Source organism: Lepus europaeus, chromosome 3 (genome assembly GCF_033115175.1).
Source record: "Lepus europaeus isolate LE1 chromosome 3, mLepTim1.pri, whole genome shotgun sequence".
NCBI classification, from domain to species: Eukaryota; Metazoa; Chordata; class Mammalia; order Lagomorpha; family Leporidae; genus Lepus; species Lepus europaeus.
In genome coordinates this window covers 15,467,021-15,486,149 of record NC_084829.1, presented here as the reverse complement: position 1 = coordinate 15,486,149, position 19,129 = coordinate 15,467,021, and the positions used below count along the sequence as shown (strand labels likewise).

Sequence of the window (19,129 nt, the reverse complement as noted above, 5' to 3'; positions counted from 1 at the left end):
GAGGTGGGCAGTGGGGTGCCTGACCTCTCTGTTAGTTCCTCTATACCTTCTCTTTTTTCCAGCATGGAACTTCAAAAGCAGTTTGCCAGTCTCTCTCTTCTGCTGCTATTTGCAGCTCCATGGACCCGCTATTTCCCATCTCACCTGGTCCACTGAGGGCTGGTACCAACCTCCCGGGACTGGGCCTCCACCGCTTCCCTTTCTTATTTGCTCTTTCAATGTGAACCTGCCCAGTCTGTTGCTCTCCTGGGCTTCCCATCGAGAATTTCCCATGGCTCTATCTCCAGCGTGTATCTTCTCTCCTTTTTAACTATCTATTTTGCCCTGTGTGACTCATATTGTCCTGTTGCTATAATGCCACCTTGGAACCTCTTCTCAAATGGTTTTATAGCAAATACATTTCTAGTCTGTTTTCCCACAAACTTTTTGAAATCCTCATTTACATTTTCTCATATATAGTTAATATATTCTAACTGGATTTTTAATTAATAAATGAATTAAGTTAGCAAAAAATAGGAATTTTACAAAGCATTGCTGTTTTTTCCCTTTGCCAGTAGATTTAAAATAATTCATTGTTTTAAATTGGTTTTTGAAGGACCAGTCCTATATCCCATATTAAGGAAGTATGTGAAAATAAAGATGAAAAATGGACCTTTGAAGACTCTGGAATCACAACAGTATTGGAGAAGGCCAATTCACCAGGTAGTGGTCTACTGCAAGTGAATGAAGATAACAATTTAAATGAAGTATATCAAGATGAAACAAGGTGAAATTTATAAAGTATTTCTCAACAAAAGAATGTTATTGGTGACTACTTTTTTCTAAAAAAAAAATAGTGTATTTTGCAGGCCAAAGCAAGAGAACATAGCTCTTTATTAATGATCTTAAAAGGTTGATAAGATGAAGATAAGTAATCCTGAAAAGAAGCAGTTTCAATACTTGGTTGTGATGGAAGTCCATTACCAGTAAATCTAGCAACATTAAGAATTTTTTTCTGAGAAAGGTAATACAGAAATCAATGATCACTGTCGGCACCACTGCTCACTAGGCTAATCCTCCGCCTGCAGCGCCGGCACCCCAGGTTCTAGTCCCATTTGGATTCTGTCCTGGTCACTCCTCTTCCTGTCCAGCTCTCTGCTGTGGCCCAGGAGTGCAGTGGAGGATGGCCCAAGTCCTTGGGTCCTGCACCGGCATGGGAGACCAGGAGAGGCACCTGGCTCCTGGCTTCGGATCAGCGCGGTGCGCCAGCCGCAGCACACCAGCCACAGGGGCCATTGTAGGGTGAACCAACGGAAAAGGAAGACCTTTCTCTCTGTCTCTCTCTCTCACTGTCCACTCTGCCTGTCCAAAAAAAAAAAAAGAAAAAGAAAAGAAAAGAAAAGAAATCAATGGTCATTGAAAAAGAATGTGTAATTCAAAGAGCTTCTTTATTTCTTTTAATATGGAAGCATGTATATTGTGCTTGTATATTTCTGGAAATGATCTAAGACATATTCAATTACATTTTGTTTGCATTTCTAAGTATGTAAAAGATTGATAAATGCAATCTTAAAGATTTATAGTAAAGAATTGTTTCTAGAACTTCTATTCCTGTTCAGCTTTATGATGAGAGGTGGTTCATTCATAATCCGTTCAAGCATTAAATTTTCTTTCATTTAATTTTTTGGAGGAGGCAGAGATACAGAAAGAGATAGAGATACAGACAGGAAAATATAAAGAGCGAGGAAGTGCCTCTTCTGGTTGGCTCCCTGACTGCCTGCTATACCCAGGGCAGGGTTGTGAAAAAGGATACTTAATCCAGGTCTTTTTTTTAAAGATTTATTTACTTATTTAAAAGTCAGAGTTACACAGAGAGAGGAGAGGCAGAGAAAGAGAGGTCTTCCATCCGATGGTTCACTCCCCAATTGGCCACAACAGCCAGAGTTGCACTGATCCAAAACCAGGAGCCAGAAGCTTATTCCGGGTCTCCCACGCAGGTGCAGGGGCCCAAGGTTGGGCCATCTTCTACTGCTTTCCCAAGACACAGCAGAGAGCTGGATAGAAAATGAAGCAGCCAGGACTCGAACCGGCACCCATATGGGATGCCAGTGCTTCAGGCCAGGGCATTAACCCGCTGCACCACAGTGCCTGCCCCTAATCCAGGGCTTCTGTGTGGGGGCCAGGAGCCCAATTACTTGAACCATTTCTGCTGCCTCCCAGAGTCTGTTTTAGCAGGAACCTGGAGGCAGGAGCCATAGCCAGGAATAAAATTCAGACACCCCAATGGGGGATGTGGACATCTTAACTACCAGGATAAACATCTGCTCTGGAAATGGATATTGTAATGTAATTTAACATGATAACAATGAATTAAAAGTTAAATAATCATACATAGATTTTGTAGATTTGTGAAATGATAAGTGGAAACACTTCGGCTATGCTGGATAGGATTTCATCATTCCTCAGTTATTCTACATATTAGTGTTATTGGTATCATCATGAAAAATATCTATGACTTTAATGTTCTCTAAAATAATTCAGCTTCTAAGGGAAAGGAGAGGATTTTGTTTGTATATGATAGAAGAGTAAACCAGTTGACAGTCTATCACAGATGGTAACTTTTGGATTATAAAGTTCTAAGGAATAAAAACTACATTTCCCTGTACAAACCATGTTGACATCTCTTATGTGCTCAACAATTATTTGTTGAGTGCAAGGATAAACATTTTAACAAATTGTTAAACGCCTACTGATGAATTTCTTTAGAAAAATACATTTTAGTTTATCTAATGTAGATTTTGAAATGTGCCTGGATATAAGTCTTATAATTTTGAAAGATATTTGCAAGATTCACACCTTTATTATTCATAGCTATAGCCTTAAATAGAATAGTAATATTGATTCTTCTGCTATCCTATCTTTTAAAAACTCTTGGAAGTAAATACTACTTTTATATTACATTTTTAAACCTGGTTAGGAACTAGAATTACAGGAGTTGAATTCAGGGTTTGCTGCTGAGTAACTGTATGGGTTTAGGCAAGTCACTTGGACTTCTTGTACTTAATAACTTCTTCTATAATATTCCTAATATGTTACCTACCTTATACAATTGTGAGGGTTAAAGTGAGTTTAATACATGTGCAATTCTTAGAATTACACTTAATAATTGCATGAAGTTCTGAGTAAGCTATCTAATATAATCATTGCAAAAGGGTTCCCTCAGAAAGACTGCAAATAGAATTTAGTAACCATGAAATCTTGCTTTTATTGGAAGTGATAATGACAGTAAAACCTGGTGTATTCCCATCAAATAATGCAATAGTAGTGGGTTTTGTGGTACAGTGGGTTAGGTTGCTGCTGGTCATGGGCACATGCCATATTGGAGTGCCTATTTGAGTCCTGGGTACTTCAATTCTGATTCAGCTCCCTGCTAATGTGCCTGGAAAGTGGCACATGGTGGCTCAAGAACTTAAGTCAGTGTCTCCCATGTGCAAGACCTGAATAAATTTTCTGGCTTCTGGCTGCAGCCTGGCACAGCCCATTTTTGGATGTGAACAAATAAATGTAGATATATTCTCTCTCTCTCTCTCTCTCTCTCTCTCTCTCTCTCTCCATCTCTTTCCCTTTCCAATAAATATATAAATGTTTAAAAATACAAATAATATGTTTTTGTTTAACTTTCACTGTCAGAAAGATCAACTAAGTTGAATTATTGCTATAATACTATTGAGAGTATATTTTCTTCTTTCATATCACTCTTAATGTTAATTAATCCCTATTGTAGAATAGTACTATGTAAAAGATAATAAATAAAGATATGTAAAATATAATAGTTTATATATTCCTTATATTTTGTGTACATAATATTTTGAAAGGAATTATTTGTTTTTTAGGTCTGCAAAGAAAACAACTCAGGGAATTCAACAGGTACTATACAAAATAATCAAATGTATTATTGTGTTTAAAAATATATTATAAAAGACAGAGTGATATATTACAAAAACCTGAATTTCAAAATATGCTGTAAAAGGTAAATTGGAAAAAAGAGAAATTTTGTAAGAATATTTACTTTGAAATTGTAATTAAGAGGCAGTAACCATTGGTAATAATATTCTTTTGACAAGAACTCAGTCTTTTTGAGAAGTATTTGTGGTTTTTCTCATTGTAGATGGAAAATTACTACATCTATAAACTTAAGTAATGGTGTAAGTATTTAGGGACATTTTGAAATAGTGTTACTTATCTTATAGAGACAATGCCAAATAAATTCTACAGATGACGAAATAACTCAGTCATGGGAAATAGCCTCAGAGGATTATGAGTGGCTTCACTCTAAGAATACTCTGTTGCTGATTGAAAAACTTCGAATGGACTGTAAAGGTAAGACTCTTGCATAAATGTAAGATCTTTTATGTGTACTATAGTAATATCCGCACACATTGCTTAGCACTGCACATACAGCACTGATGTAGTATAGCAGTGTTCATCTAGAAATAAACCATTTATTAAAATTGAATGAAATCTGTTAGATACTCTAAACTCTCAACAAACAAAAATTGAAAATTCATATAGTAGTTTTCTTAGTGAGAATGGCATCCCCAGCATTTTTTGTTGATTTTCCTTCTATGCTTTTAGCCATGGTCAGATTACTATCATCTCCCACCTGGAATAACACAGTAACCTTAGAAATGTTTGCCCTGCTCCCCTGCTCCTCTCCCAAAATCTTGGTCAGGCCTGCAGCCATAATTATATCCATTCAATTTATCCCTGGTATGCAGGGATGGTTCAGTGTTTGCAAATCAATCAATGTGTTACACCACATTAACAAACTGCAGAAGAAAAACCATATGATTATCTCAATAGATGCAGAGAAAGCATTCGATAAAATACAACACCCTTTCATGATGAAAACTAAGCAAACTGGGTGTGGAAGGAACATTACTCAATACAATCAAAGCAATTTATGAAAAACCCATGGCCAGCATCCTATTGAATGGGGAAAAGTTGGAAGCATTTCCACTGAAATCTGGTACCAGACAGGGATGCCCACTCTCACCACTGCTATTCAATATAGTTCTGGAAGTTTTAGCCAGAGCCATTAGGCAAGAAAAAGAAATTAAAGGGATACAAATTGGGAAGGAAGAAGTCAAACTATCCCTCTTTGCAGATGACATGATTCTTTATTTAGGGGACCCAAAGAACTCTACTAAGAGACTATTGGAACTTATAGAAGAGTTTGGCAAAGTAGCAGGACATAAAATCAATGCACAAAAATCAACAGCCTTTGTATACACAGGCAATGCCATGGCTGAGAAAGAACTTCTAAGATCAATTCCATTCACAATAGCTACAAAAACAATCAAATACCTTGGAATAAAATTAACCAAGGACGTTAAAGATCTCTACGATGAGAATTACAAAATCTTAAAGAAAGAAATAGAAGAGGATACCAAAAAGTGGAAAAATCTTCCATGCTCATGGATTGGAATAATCAACATCATCAAAATGTCCATTCTCCTGAAAGCAATTTATAGATTCAGTGCAATACCAATCAAAATACCAAAGACATTCTTTTCAGATCTGGAAAAAATGATGCTGAAATTCATATGGAGACACAGGAGACCTTGAATAGCTAAAGCAATCTTGTACAACAAAAACAAAGCTGGAGGCATCACAATACCAGATTTCAGGACATACTACAGGGCAGTTGTAATTAAAACAGCATGGTGCTGGTACAGAAACAGATGGATAGACCAGTGGAACAGAAGAAACATCAGAAATCAATCCAAACATCTACAGCCAACTTATATTTGATCAAAGATCCAAAACCAATCCCTGGAGTAAGGACAGTCTATTCAACAAATGGTGCTGGGAAAGCTGGATTTCCATGTGCAGAAGCATGAAGCAAGACCCCTACCTTACAACTTACACAAAAATCCACTCAACGTGGATTAAAGATCTAAATCTACAACCCGACACCATCAAATTATTAGAGAACATTGGAGAAACCCAGCAAGATATAGGCACAGGCAAAGACTTCTTGGAAAAGACTCTGGAGGCACAGGCAGTCAAAGCCAAAATTAACTATTGGGATTGCTTCAAAATGAGAAGTTTCTGTACTGCAAAAGAAACAGTCAGGAAAGTGAAGAGGCAACCAACAGAATGAGAAAAAATATTTGCAAACTATGCAGCTGATAAAGGATTAATAACCAGAATCTACAAAGAGATCAAGAAACTCCACAACAACAAAAACAACCCACTTAAGAGATGGGCCAAGGACCTCAACAGACATTTTTCAAAAGAAGAAATCCAAATGGCCAACAGGCATGTGAAAAAATGTTCAGGATCACTAGCAATCAGGGAAATGCAAAACAAAACCACAATGAGGTTTCACTTCATCCCGGTGAGAATGGCTCACATACAAAAATCACCAACAATAGATGCTGGCGAGGATGTGGGGAAAAAGGGACACTAACCCACTGTTTTTGGGAATGCAAACTGGTAAAGCCACTGTGGAAGTCAGTCTGGAGATTCCTCAGAAACCTGAATATAACCCTACCATACAACCTAGCCATCCCACTCCTTGGAATTTACCCAAAGGAAATTAAATTGGCAAATAAAAGAGCCATCTGCACCTTAATGTTTCTTGCAGCTCAATTCACAATAGCTAAGACCTGGAATCAACCTAAATGCCCATCAACAGTAGACTGGATAAAGAAATTATGGGACAGGTATTCTATAGACTACTACACATCAGTAAAAAAAAAAAATGAAATCTGGTCATTTGCAACAAAATGGATGAATCTGGAAAACATCATGCTGAGTGAAATAAGCCAGTCCCAAAGGGACAAATAACATATGTTCTCCCTGATCGGTGACAACTGACCAAGCACCAAAAAGGAAACCTGTTGAAGTGAAATGGACACTATGAGAAACAGTGACTTGATCGCCCTTGTCCTGACTGTTGATGAACAACTTAATACTTTATCCCTTTTAGTATTTTTTTTTGTTCTACTTAATACTATTGGTTGAACTCTGTAATTAACACACAATTATTCTTAGGTGTTGAAATTTAACTGAAAAGTGATCTCTGTTAAATATAAGAGTGGGAATAAGAGCAGGAGGAGATGTACAATTCGGCACATGCTCAATCAGACTTGCCCCAAATGGTAGAGTTAGAAACGTGCCAGGGGATTCCAATACAATCCCATCAAGGTGGCATGTACCAGTGCCATCTCACTAGTCCAAGTGATCAATTTCAGTTCACAATTGATCATAATGATAGGACTAAGAGTCAAAGGGATCACATAAACAAGACTAGTGTCTGCAAATACTAACTGATAAAATAAAAAAGGGAGAGAACGATCCAACATGGGAAGTGGGATACACAGCAGACTCATAGAATGGCAGATGTCTTAAACAGCACTCTGGCCTCAGAATCAGCCCTTAAGGCCTCCAGATCTGTCTGAAGAGCCCTTGAGAGTATTTTAGGCATGGAAAGCCAAGACATTCTGGCAAAACAAAACAAAACAAAAACCCTCAATGAAATATTTCTATGAGTGAGATCCCAGTGGAAAGAACAGGCCATCAAAGAAGGAGGTACCTTTCTCTGAAGGGAGGAGAGAACTTCCACTTTGACTATGACCTTGCCTAAATAAGATTGGAATCGGCAAACTCAAAAGGCTTCCATAGCCTTGGCAACTCATGACAAGAGCCTAGGGTGATTACTGACACCATAAACAAGATTGTCAATTTGTTAAGTCAACAACAGGAGTCACTGTGCACTTACTCCTCATGTAGGATCTCTGTCCTTAATGTGTTGTACATGGTGAATTAATGCTATAACTAGGGTCGGCGCCACAGCTCACTTGGCTAATCCTCCACCTGCGGCACCGGCACTCCGGGTTCTAGTCCCAGTCAGGGTACCGGGTTCTGGAGCTGGTTGCTCCTCTTCCAGTCCACCTCTGCTGTGGCCCGGGAAGGCAGTGGAGGATGGCCTAAGTGCTTGGACCCTGCACCCACATAGGAGACCAGGAGGAAGCACCTGGCTCCCTGCTTCAGATCGGCGCAGTGCGCCAGCCGCAGTGCACTGGCCGTGGCGGCCATTTGGGGGTTGAACCAACGGAAATGGAAGACCTTTCTCTCTGTCTCTCTCTCTCTCACCATCTAACTCTGCCTGTCCAATTAAAAAAAATGCTATAACTAGTATTCAAACAGTATTTTACACTTTGTGTTTTGGTGTGGGTGCAAACTGGAAATCTTTACTTAATATATGCTAAATTGATCTTCTGTATATAAAGATGATTGAAAATGAATCTTGATGTGAATGGGATAGGAGAGGGAGCGGGAGAGGGGAGGGTTGCTGGTGGGAGGGAAGTTATGGGGGGTGGAAGCCATTGTAATCCATAAGCTGTACTTTGGAAATTTATATTTATTAAATAAAAGTTAAAAAAATAATAATTATATCCATTCAAAAACTCATATCTGGTGATGTTATCTCCTTCTTTGAACTCAGGTATCACTTGTCATTTCAGTAAAGTTAAGAATCTTAAACCTTTAGCCTTAATACTACACTATTTTATATGCCTCTTTCTATGTGCCAGCCACTGTCTTACATGTTTGTTGCTGAAATATAGGTTTTCCCTGCTTATCTTTACTTAGGTATAATTTCTGTATAATAGACACCACATTTATACAGTGCACAATTTTTGTATGTTTTGTGTATACACATGCAAAACCATCACTGTATGAAGATATTTAACATACCTCATCACGCGGAAAAGTGTCCTTATGCCCCTTTTGTATTCTTTAATCAAGAAAATACCAATATTTTCTTTAAAAAAAAGATTTTATTTATTTGACAGGTAGAGTTACAGACAGAGAGAGGGAGAGACAGAGAGAAAGGTCTTCCATCCACTGGTTCACTCCCCAAATGGCCCCAATGGCTGGAGCTGAGCCAGGAGCTTCTTCTGGGTCTCCCACATGGGTGCAGGGGCCAAAGCACGTGGGCTGTCTTCTATTTTTTCAGGCCATAGGAGAGAACTGGATTGGAAGAAAAGCAGCCAGGACATGAACTGGTACCCATATGGGATGCTGATGCTTCAGATAGCAGCTCTACCTGCTATGCTATAGCACTGGACCCATATTCTCTCATTTAATATGTGTTATTTGTATTTGTTTCCATCTAGTATCATGACAATAAATATTGTAATTTCTGTCTATATAACTGTAAATTGGTCTTAATAAAAATCTTCCATGCCTCTACTTATCTTCTTGAGCTTTGTTTTATAATACAGTTGAATTCCTTATACACAATTAGTTTCTTTTCAGTCTTGCTTTTACACTTTGATATGTGTATCAGAACCATGCTCAGCCTAGAGCTAGTTTCCCATTCCTGAGACAAAGTCATTCTCATTACTTTATTAATTGTCCCATGACTTAGAATTTTGCCGGTCTTACTGATGAGAATGGATGCTTTTCATGGAATTCCATGTGTACCAGGAAGAATTTCCTCTAACCTTTTCACATATTTTCCCATTATCTTTTTTTTTTTTTTTTTTTTTTTTGGACAGGCAGAGTTAGACACTGAGAGAGAGACACACAGAGAAAGGTGTCTGATAGACATGCAATATTCATGGCTCTGCTAAACACCTGAATGGGGCCTCTGCAGATCTCTAACTTTCTTTCTCAGTACTATCCTTTCCTTTTGGGTATTCCGTGATATCCAACTGCCTTGGTGTCTCAAGACTCTCAGTTTAATGGAAGTCTGGTAGACTCTACCTTCCTTTTCTCTGCCTGTGTGATGGCCTGGAATCTCTTCATGCATGGAGCTGGGACATTTCCAAGATGTGCTTTATTTGTTCTCTGTCCTTCAGGGATCATTTTCTTTATTGTCTGATGACTGTTATCTTGAAAATTTCTATTTAATGTTCTTAGTTGTTTTTTGTTGTTTCGTGTAGGAGGGCAAACCATTTTGGCCAGAAACAAACTGCAGCTGAGCTCCAGCATTTGTGGTAGACTGACTGGACTGTTTTCTTCTTCTTTTGCTTAGATGCTCTATTCTCATTTTTCATTTCTCAGGGTAGCCATCTCTTCCTCAGCGAACTCTCTTCTCTGGGCCTAGTGCAGATCAAATTGTATAATATGACTAAAGAATTATGTTTCCTACAACATTTATCTGAATGTGGAGTTGTAGTTTTATTTTTTTTCTCCACTAGACTTTAACTAAATGAGAACAGGTATCTTATCTGTTTTATCTGAAGAGCCCAGCATAATATCTTATACTACAAACATGCAATACAGATTTTGTTCAGCACATGAATGAGTGAATGTGAAAATGAATTAAAGTTTATATGCAAAAATCTTATAGTTTATTTTTATCTTCCTTCTCCCTTACACTAGATTCTGTCAGCCTATTGAAAATCCAAGATGCAGTACTTTCATATGAAAGATTAATAGAATTTAAAAAAAGTCACTGTAGACTGCTGATAGGAAAAATTAGATATATGGAAAATAAGGTCAGTAGACTACAAAAACAACTCTCAGAAATAAGAGAAGAGAAAACACAGTTGGAGTGTCAAACAGTAGAAAGGGAACAAGAGTGCTGCAGTTTGAGGTATGACATTGTTCTTTTAAGGGAATGTTAAAACTGTATAGTTTAAAACTATTTTATTAATTTGATATAGAGTGTAATAGATCCCACTGGCTGGTAAACTCATATCACTATGTCCCTAAATCTGTATACATGAAATACATGAAATTTGTGTATCTTAAATAAAATTTTTTAAGAAATAAGAAGAAAAAAGAAAAATGCCTGCAAAGGCCTGGGGCAAGAAAAAGGCCAGTGCCAGTAGCTGCGACTTTCATCTGGGTGGCAAGAACCCCAGTTACTCAAGCCATAACCATTTTCTTCCAGAATCTGCATTGACAGGAAGCTGGAGTCAGAAATCAGAGCCAGGAATTGGACCCAGATAACTGCAGTATGGCACACAAGCGTCTTAACTGCTATGTAAAATGCTCAGCCCTGAACTATTTACTTTGTACTGCAGGTGCATGGGAGGATTCAAGTTGCTGTCACACCGTCAGAGATTTTTACAAGGGAGAACTTTTTAGTCTTGTGGGATGAGAAACTCTTGGAAAGAACATATGTCAAATTCATAAGTGATAACTAAATTCTTATTTTTCAAACCATAATTTTAATGGCTACCTAGGTGCCCACAGTCTGGAAATTTCATTATTTTTTAACAAATTGAATTTTCAGTATTTCCATTTTACAGTATATGATAATTCCCCCAAGGAACATATTTCATATAAATCTTATATTTCTAATTATCTTGGGTAAATTCTTCTATATATGTGTTTGTCAGACAGAAACTTTTGAAAGAAGTCTTTAATGTTCCTAAATTGTTCTCAAGAAAGTTTATACCCATTTACAGTTCCAACAACGGAGTTTCAAATGACCATTTTCTAAACCCATAATACTTTTTGAAGTCATTGTTTTATTCTTTTTTTGAAGATTGATTGATTGATTGATTTGAAAGGCAGAGAGTTACAGAGAGGCAGAGGCAGAGAGAGAGAGAGAGGTCTACCATCTGCTGGTTCACTCCCTAGATGGCCTCAATAGCCAGAGCTGTGCTGATCTGAAGCCAGGAGCTTCTTCCAGGTCTCCTTCGTAGGCGCAGGGGCCCAAGGACTTGGGCTATCTTCTGCTGCTTTCCCAGGCCATAGCAGAGAGCTGGATTGGAAGTAGAGCAGCTGGGACTCGAACCAGCTCCCATTAGGGATGCCAGCACTGCAGGCGACAGCTTTACCCACTATGCCAAGCGCCCGCCCCTGTTTTATTCTTAATTTGAATAAAAAGCAAAATGAAATTTTTTCATATACAGATAAAATTCATTCAAAGTTCTATGTTTAAAAGCCTTGCTAATCTTCCTTAATCAACATTGGATACTGTCTTAATCCATTTTTTTTTTTTTTGACAGGCAGAGTAGGCAGTAAGAGAGAGAGAAAGGTCTTCCTTTGCCGTTGATTCACCCTCCAATGGCCGCCGCGGCCGGCGCGCTGCGCTGATCCGATGGCAGGAGCCAGGTGCTTCTCCTGGTCTCCCATGGGGTGCAGGGCCAAGCACTTGGGCCATCCTCCACTGCCCTCCCTGGCCACAGCAGAGAGCTGGCCTGGAAGAGGGGCAACCGGGACAGAATCCGGTGCCCCAACCGGGACTAGAACCCGGTGTGCTGGCGCTGCAAGGCGGAGGATTAGCCTATTGAGCCGCGGTGCCGGCCTTGTCTTAATCCATTTTAAAACTGTTCATAAAATTCATAATAGTCAACAAGATAATAGAATAAGTATTACCAAAAAATCAATATAAAATGTGTATGTGTATGGTGACAGATATTTTCTTTTTTTGAAAAGATTTATTTTATTTATTTGAAAGACAGAGTTACAGAGAGAAGTAGAGACAGAGAGAGAGGTCTTCCATCTGCTGGTTCACTCCCAAATGGCTGCAACAGCCAGGGCTGAGCCGATCCGAAGTCAGGAGCCCGAAGCTTTTTCTGAGTCTCCCATGCAGGTGCAGGGGCCCAAAGACTTGGGCCAAACTCTACTGCTTTCCCAGGCCATAGCAGAGAGCTGGATCGGAAGAAGAGCAGCCAAGACTAGAACCGGCGCCCATAAGGGATGTCGGTGCTTCAGGCCAGGGCTTTAACCCGCTGCACCATAGTGCCAGCCCCCAAATATTTTCTTTAGTTATGGGTTATAGTACTGTGCAGATATATGTTGTGTGAAAGACATTGGATCGTGCTGTCTTATTTTTTGAATAATTTTCAAGGATACTTGAAATATTTCATGAGAATGAGATCTTATAATGAATATATAACATTCAAAATGTTAATATTATAGTCAACTCTAAATTATCTATCTTAATTAGGCAGTAATAATGAATATTTTAAAGGTAATTTTTAATTTATAATTTTGTTGAATAATTTAAGATGACTTTTTTAATATATACCTCAGATGCTAATACAGGAAACTGATCAGTTATTGGAATGTTCTTTCATCACTACTTTTCAAGTATATTTGTCATTTGGGAGAGAGTAAAATGAGAAATTCAAAACATGCAAATCAGTAGAAAAATATTTGAGAACATAGACTAAATTAAGGTAATATTCCAGTATATTAGGGACCAAATCACAAAATTAATTTTTTATTTTCTAACAAAATTAATTTTAAGGTAACCATATTTAACTGCAGATTTACATTAAAGAAAGAAAAAGAAAAGAGAAGAAATGCTGATACATTGTCTGAAAAAATTGGGGAAGAGTTAAAAAGAAAAGAAAAGCAATATAGTAAAGAAGTTGAAATGAAAGAACAACTTGAACTGACAATTAAAACAGTAGAAATGGAATTGAGAACTGTAAGAAGTAATTTGAATCAGGTAAATGAATGTGGTAGATGTTAGTATTTCTAGTTGTATTCTTTATTACTTATAATAGCCCCCTATTTAAAATGTATTATTTAGATTTAAAACAAAAATGTTCTATCATCTTAAAATGAATTATGAAGTTTATAGCTCAAATTATTTATTGTAAATCTTGCACTGATAATGCTTAGTACATGTTTTATGAATAAAGCAATGGAAAATAAGTTGAATTATCTCAGATATTTTTATATTAAAATTCAGATATACTTCTGAAACTATTGTGAAACTAGTTAAATATTTTGTAATGGCATATTATTTCATATTTCATACCTACCTGTATTTATTTATTTTATGACTTATTGATTGATTGATTTGAAAGGCAGAGTGATAGAGAAGGAGAGAGTAGAAATCATCTACTGATTTCATTATCCAAATGTCCACATTGCCTGGGGCTGGTCCAGACTGAAGCCAGGAGCCTGGAACTCCACCGGGATCTCCCATGTGGATAACAGGAGCCCAAGTACTTGGGCCATCCTCCAGTGCCTTCCCAGGCACGTTGGCAGGGAACTGCAAACAGAAGCAGAGCAGCTGGGCCTGGAAGTAACACTACAATTAAGTGATGCCGGCATTGCTTAGCTTACTGTGCCACAATGCCAGCCCACTTGCATGTATTTAAAAACTTTTTCTCTTTGATTGATTTAGCAGTCATTTATGCAGTTAGTTTGAGCTATTTTTGAGAGAAATTTCTGAAATTTATCTGTTCTTTGACATATTTACATGAATATTATAAATTAAGTTTTAGGATAAAGCTTAATGTATTTTAAGCACTTACATGCAAAATTAAAAGCACTTAATCCTAGCAGAAGATAATTTTCTATCAAATACTAATGTTTCTCTATCAAAAATATCTAAATTTTATTTTATTTATTATATATTCAGTACTGGGGTTTATAGCTTTATAGCAATTTAGTAAGTTGAGAGCCCTGGCAGTATCTTTTCCAGTATGCCATATGCAATCTGATGCCACTCATCAGAGTGCTTGCTCCAAACACCCCATAAACATAATCCATTCCCATGGATTTGGGAATGTTGATATAACTATAGAGTTCAGTGTTTTCAGTTCGATGGCTTAGCCTGTCTCTGCTAGTCATGTAATTTATGCACTACTATATCCAACAATGCTGTTTGCGTCATGGGACATAATAATTTCCCACTAAAGGGTATTGATCAAGCTATACATTATAATTGGAAAAAGTATTATTGTCTAATATAATGGGTGAAAGTTTTATGAAGTCCTGGGGGTGTGTCCTGGACTTCATGCTCCTCATTTGCTGCCAGTCTCAATAATGTGAAGAACATTTCAATGAAACTTGTATAGGAGCCAAATTTCCCTGCCATGCCATCTCCCTAAAATATACTAGAATGTGAAATCCATAACATTAGAAATGGAAAATAAGGGTCATTAAGTACCACATAATCTTCTAAGTACTTTACCTTTATTCACAAATTTATTTTTCCCTGCATTCCAATGTGGTAGGTACTATTCCTATCTCCAGTATACAGCTGGAAAAAAAAAAAAGAGAGAGACATACAACGTTCATTTACTTATGATCACACAACACAGCTGGTAATTGGTGGAGTGGAGCTGTGGTTTATACCATGGCATTCTGGCCTCTGAGTAGATAATTCTTAGAAAGTTCCAAAGACAAAGATCATGTGGTTGCCATCTAAAATATTATGTGAATTTTTAAAATCCTTGGCATAACTATTATCATTCATGTATGTGAATTTTGAAAATTATACTTGATATGGTGGTGCTGGATCATAAATATATAATTGCTTACCATACAAGATAATTTCCTATCTTTCTCCAGTTGATCAATTTTGTTTCTTTGCATATTTTTCTGATAAATTATAATTTTAAAACAAGACTAATGTACTTTAGCCCTAGATCAGGGTTTTGATGTTACTGTGGAGGACTAGGGATTATTATTGTAGGTCCTGTGCCCGAAGATCACTGCTGCAACATCTCAGCTCTGAACAATATGCAGATAAAACTGTGGCTCTGTTTGGAGGGAATTTTATGAAAAATATAAGCAATGAGCAGCAGATTTGTACCAAATTATTAGTAAAGTTCTTTCCCTCCTGCTTTGTTTTAGTTGCAAGAAGCACAGAATCGCAACATTGTGCAAGAAGCTATGAAGCGGTAAGATCACTTGGAAAAGTAAAATTTAAATTAGCATTACGTGAAATTTGTATACCTTAAATAAAATTTTAAAAGATTTTTTTAAAATTCAAGATAATGATAAAAAAGTTACGTATTTCCTGTGATATCAAAAGAAGTTTTAGAAATGCATCCAGGAAATTATCTTTCAAAATTTTGCTCATAATACACTTTTTAAAAAGTACACATTTCTGCCCATAAAATTTAACGTTTCTCATTATGGTCACCAGGCAATTCAAATTGTAAATATTTACACAGTTACAGACATTCTGCAGATACATTGGTCATCTAGCTTTGTGATGACCATGACTTTTTTAAAATATAGTAACCTTTTTAAAAGCAGTGCTGTTATATTCAATATAAATAAGGAATTCATTTGGAATTTAGTTTTGGCTCATGAATTAGACTGATCTTGTGACTTAAAGCTAGGAAAGATCTTTGTAATATTGCTAGTGTTCTCTAGATACAGAAGTTAGTATTCATACCCATAGACTTCTGTGCTTAGTATAAAATATACATCATAAACAAAATTGTTTTTCTTAAAACACTTTCTTAGTGCTTTTGTTGAAGTCATCAAAGGCATTTTATACATGGAATTTTTTCTTTTTTTTTTCTTTTTTTTTTTTCTTTGACAGAGTTATAGACAGTGAGAGAGAGAGAGACAGAGAGAAAGGTCTTCCTTCCATTGGTTCACCCCCAAAACGGCCGCAATGGCCTGAGCTACGCCGATCCGAAGCCAGGAGCCAGGTGCTTCCTTCTGGTTTCCCATGCAGGTGCAGGGGCCCAAGCACCCAGGCCATCCTCCACTGCCTTCCCAGGCCACAGCAGAGAGCTGGACTGGAAGAGTAGCAACCGAGACTAGAACCCGGCGCCCATATGGGATTTTGTTTCCTGCCTTCTTTTGCTTATAACATGAAAATGTTTATATCACTAAAATGCTTATAACTCTAAAAATATACTATCAAATTAATAGTGCTATTAATTATGAATTTAATAAATTTATTTTTTCAAAAGTAAAAAAATTAGCACACTGAATAGCTTGAGTATAATAAAAAAAATAAGAAGTGTAGTATGGGAATTGTATCAGCTACGATAATATGTACATCTATGTGAAACCAGGGAAAAATTTCAGCTTTAAGTCATTTTAAGATGCATAGTTTTCCATATATCCCTAAATTTGTACTTATCCAGAAAACACAGCTAGAAAAAATGGTACAGTTGCTGAATTATTTACTTTTAAAATATTTAAGAATTAATGTAGTTATGCATCAGATGTTCAGAAATTATGTGGTTGTGTTTATATTTATACATGAGAATAATTATTTAAAATATACATTTCAGGCTTGAAAGTGAAAATTCTCAGTTAAAACTTACAATCAAAGAACAGGCAGACAGAATAAAACAGATTCATCAAAACCTGTTAAATCCAAGTTCAGTAAGTCAATCTCTTCAATTCTGACATTAAAAAGTATTTATTTCTATCATGGTTTTGTATAAGGATATTTTAGATAATATGAAAGGCCTCTAATACAAGTATTTATTATATTTGTTTGCATATTTTTGCTATTTGTAATGCTTGTCCTGTTGATATTATAGAAGAAATAAACTGAATTCATAAAATTAATTATTTTGGTAGTAATATTTGAAAAGCTATGATAGTCTAAAAACACTATTTCATGTATTCTACGTATTGTTCATCCACTTATGAAGATTTGAATTATTTCTACCCTTTGACTTCTATGAATTATATTGCTATGGGCAATGAAATATAACTTTCTGTTTGAATCCTTGGTAATATTTATATTTTCAAAAAATCTTTCCTAAAAGTCTGAGATGCTTTCAGTGAGATTTTCTGAATAAATTGTGTTAAGTGTTGAAATCCTTCAGTAATGGAAACCAGGTTATTATATAAGCATTTTTCACCCAAAAGAATGAAAAAAAGAAAAAGATAAGAGAGATGTCAGTGAATAAGTAGATATTACCCAGAAACATAATGCTCTTAGCATTTCAAGTTCAGAAATTAATTTTTCCATAAATATATACTTTTTAGCCTTTAAAGGACTTAGTTCAATCTCATAAAATATTCATGTATAATCCATGATACTTATTTCTCAATGTATAGTGGAAACTACATAATTATGTAATTAAGAAAACAAGATTCTCCTATCACTCATGCAGATAAGAAGACTACATGTTAACACTAAATTGGAACAATGAAATATTTGCTTCACTAATTAGTTTCTTTCAGTCCCAATAACTGTGACTGCACTATGTAGAGAAAGCTGTTTGAGGAATTAGAGCATTTTTTAACTATTCTTTCTCATAAGGGAAGAAATATTAAAAATTGATTTTTTTTCAAGACTCTGTGTCAGCCTCATTTTTTAGCATACTTTCCAACCGTGTATCATGACTTTGTATTATAAAGGAGTCTTCTGTGAATGAAAGTTCCAGGAGACATACCTTTATAGAAGTGTCATACAGAAATATTTTTTTTTATTTTTTATTTTTTTGACAGGCAGAGTTAGACAGTGAGAGAGAGAGAAAGGCCTTCCTTCCGTTGGTTCACCCCCCAAATGGCCACTACGGCCGGAGCTATGCCGATCCGAAGCCAGGAGCCAGGTGCTTCCTCCTGGTCTCCCATGTGGGTACAGGGGCCCAAGCACTTGGGCCATCCTCCACTGCCTTCCTGGGCCACAACAGAGAGCTGGACTGGAAGAGGAGCAACCGGAACAGAATCCGGCGCCCCAACAGGGACTACAAACCCCAGGGTACTGGCGTTGCAGGTGGAGGATTAGCCTAGTGAGCTGCGGCACCAGCCCATACAGAAACATATTAAGGCATTCAAATTAAAAAAAAAAAAAGTGGGGCTGACACCGTGGCTCACTTGGTTAATCCTCCACCTGCGGCACCAGCATCCCATATGGGCATCGGGTTCTAGTCCCGGTTGCTCCTCTTCCAGTCCAGCTCTATCTGTCAAATTAAAAAACAAAAAATGTAGGTGTACCCAACACCAAATTAAACTTGTCTAAAATAATAAGGGATTTTCTATAGATTCACGTGAGAATGAATTAGTAATATGGTTTATATTTATTTACTTTGAAGTCTACATTATGAAAAAAAAATAATACAAAATAGCTTTCAACTAAATCAATAGCCTCTTTTCCAGAAAGTTCTTATCTCATGAATCCATACAGCAGAGTTTACCTAGGTGAATGTGGTTGATGAACACAATTTTGAAGTGAAGAATATGGATTGGGAATAAGAGATAACTCCAGGTGATTCAAACCTCCAGATAATGTAGTTGAGTGTGTACCTGAAGGGACTTCAGAAGATTTCCACAAGGTCATGTTTCTATGGAAGAGGGAATTTTCCAAAAGAAAACAGAAGCAAACAATGTCAGAAGTATTGTATTACAAGTTGTACAAAGTATACTAGTCACATTCTGTGGGTTATCAGGGTACCCTCTCGATATTAGAAAACACCACATTCAGTGTAACACACCCAAGAAT

General features: G+C 36.8%; 1 protein-coding gene across 5 annotated transcripts in view; it reads left to right on the top strand.

Moving 5' to 3' along the window:
* LOC133754136 (ankyrin repeat domain-containing protein 26-like) overlaps nt 1–19,129 on the top strand; it is an 80,078-nt gene that overhangs the window by 36,085 nt on the left and 24,864 nt on the right. For 4 of the 5 annotated variants that reach the window (XM_062184696.1, XM_062184704.1, XM_062184703.1 and 1 more), the window contains exons 2-8: nt 596–766; nt 3,873–3,906; nt 4,230–4,359; nt 10,381–10,594; nt 13,228–13,411; nt 15,556–15,602; nt 16,962–17,055. In XM_062184696.1, the coding sequence (XP_062040680.1) occupies nt 596–766; nt 3,873–3,906; nt 4,230–4,359; nt 10,381–10,594; nt 13,228–13,411; nt 15,556–15,602; nt 16,962–17,055 (874 nt within the window). Of the gene's footprint in view, nt 1–595; nt 767–3,872; nt 3,907–4,229; nt 4,360–10,380; nt 10,595–13,227; nt 13,412–15,555; nt 15,603–16,961; nt 17,056–19,129 lie in introns of those variants that run through there. The other variant, XM_062184707.1, reaches the window with a different exon arrangement.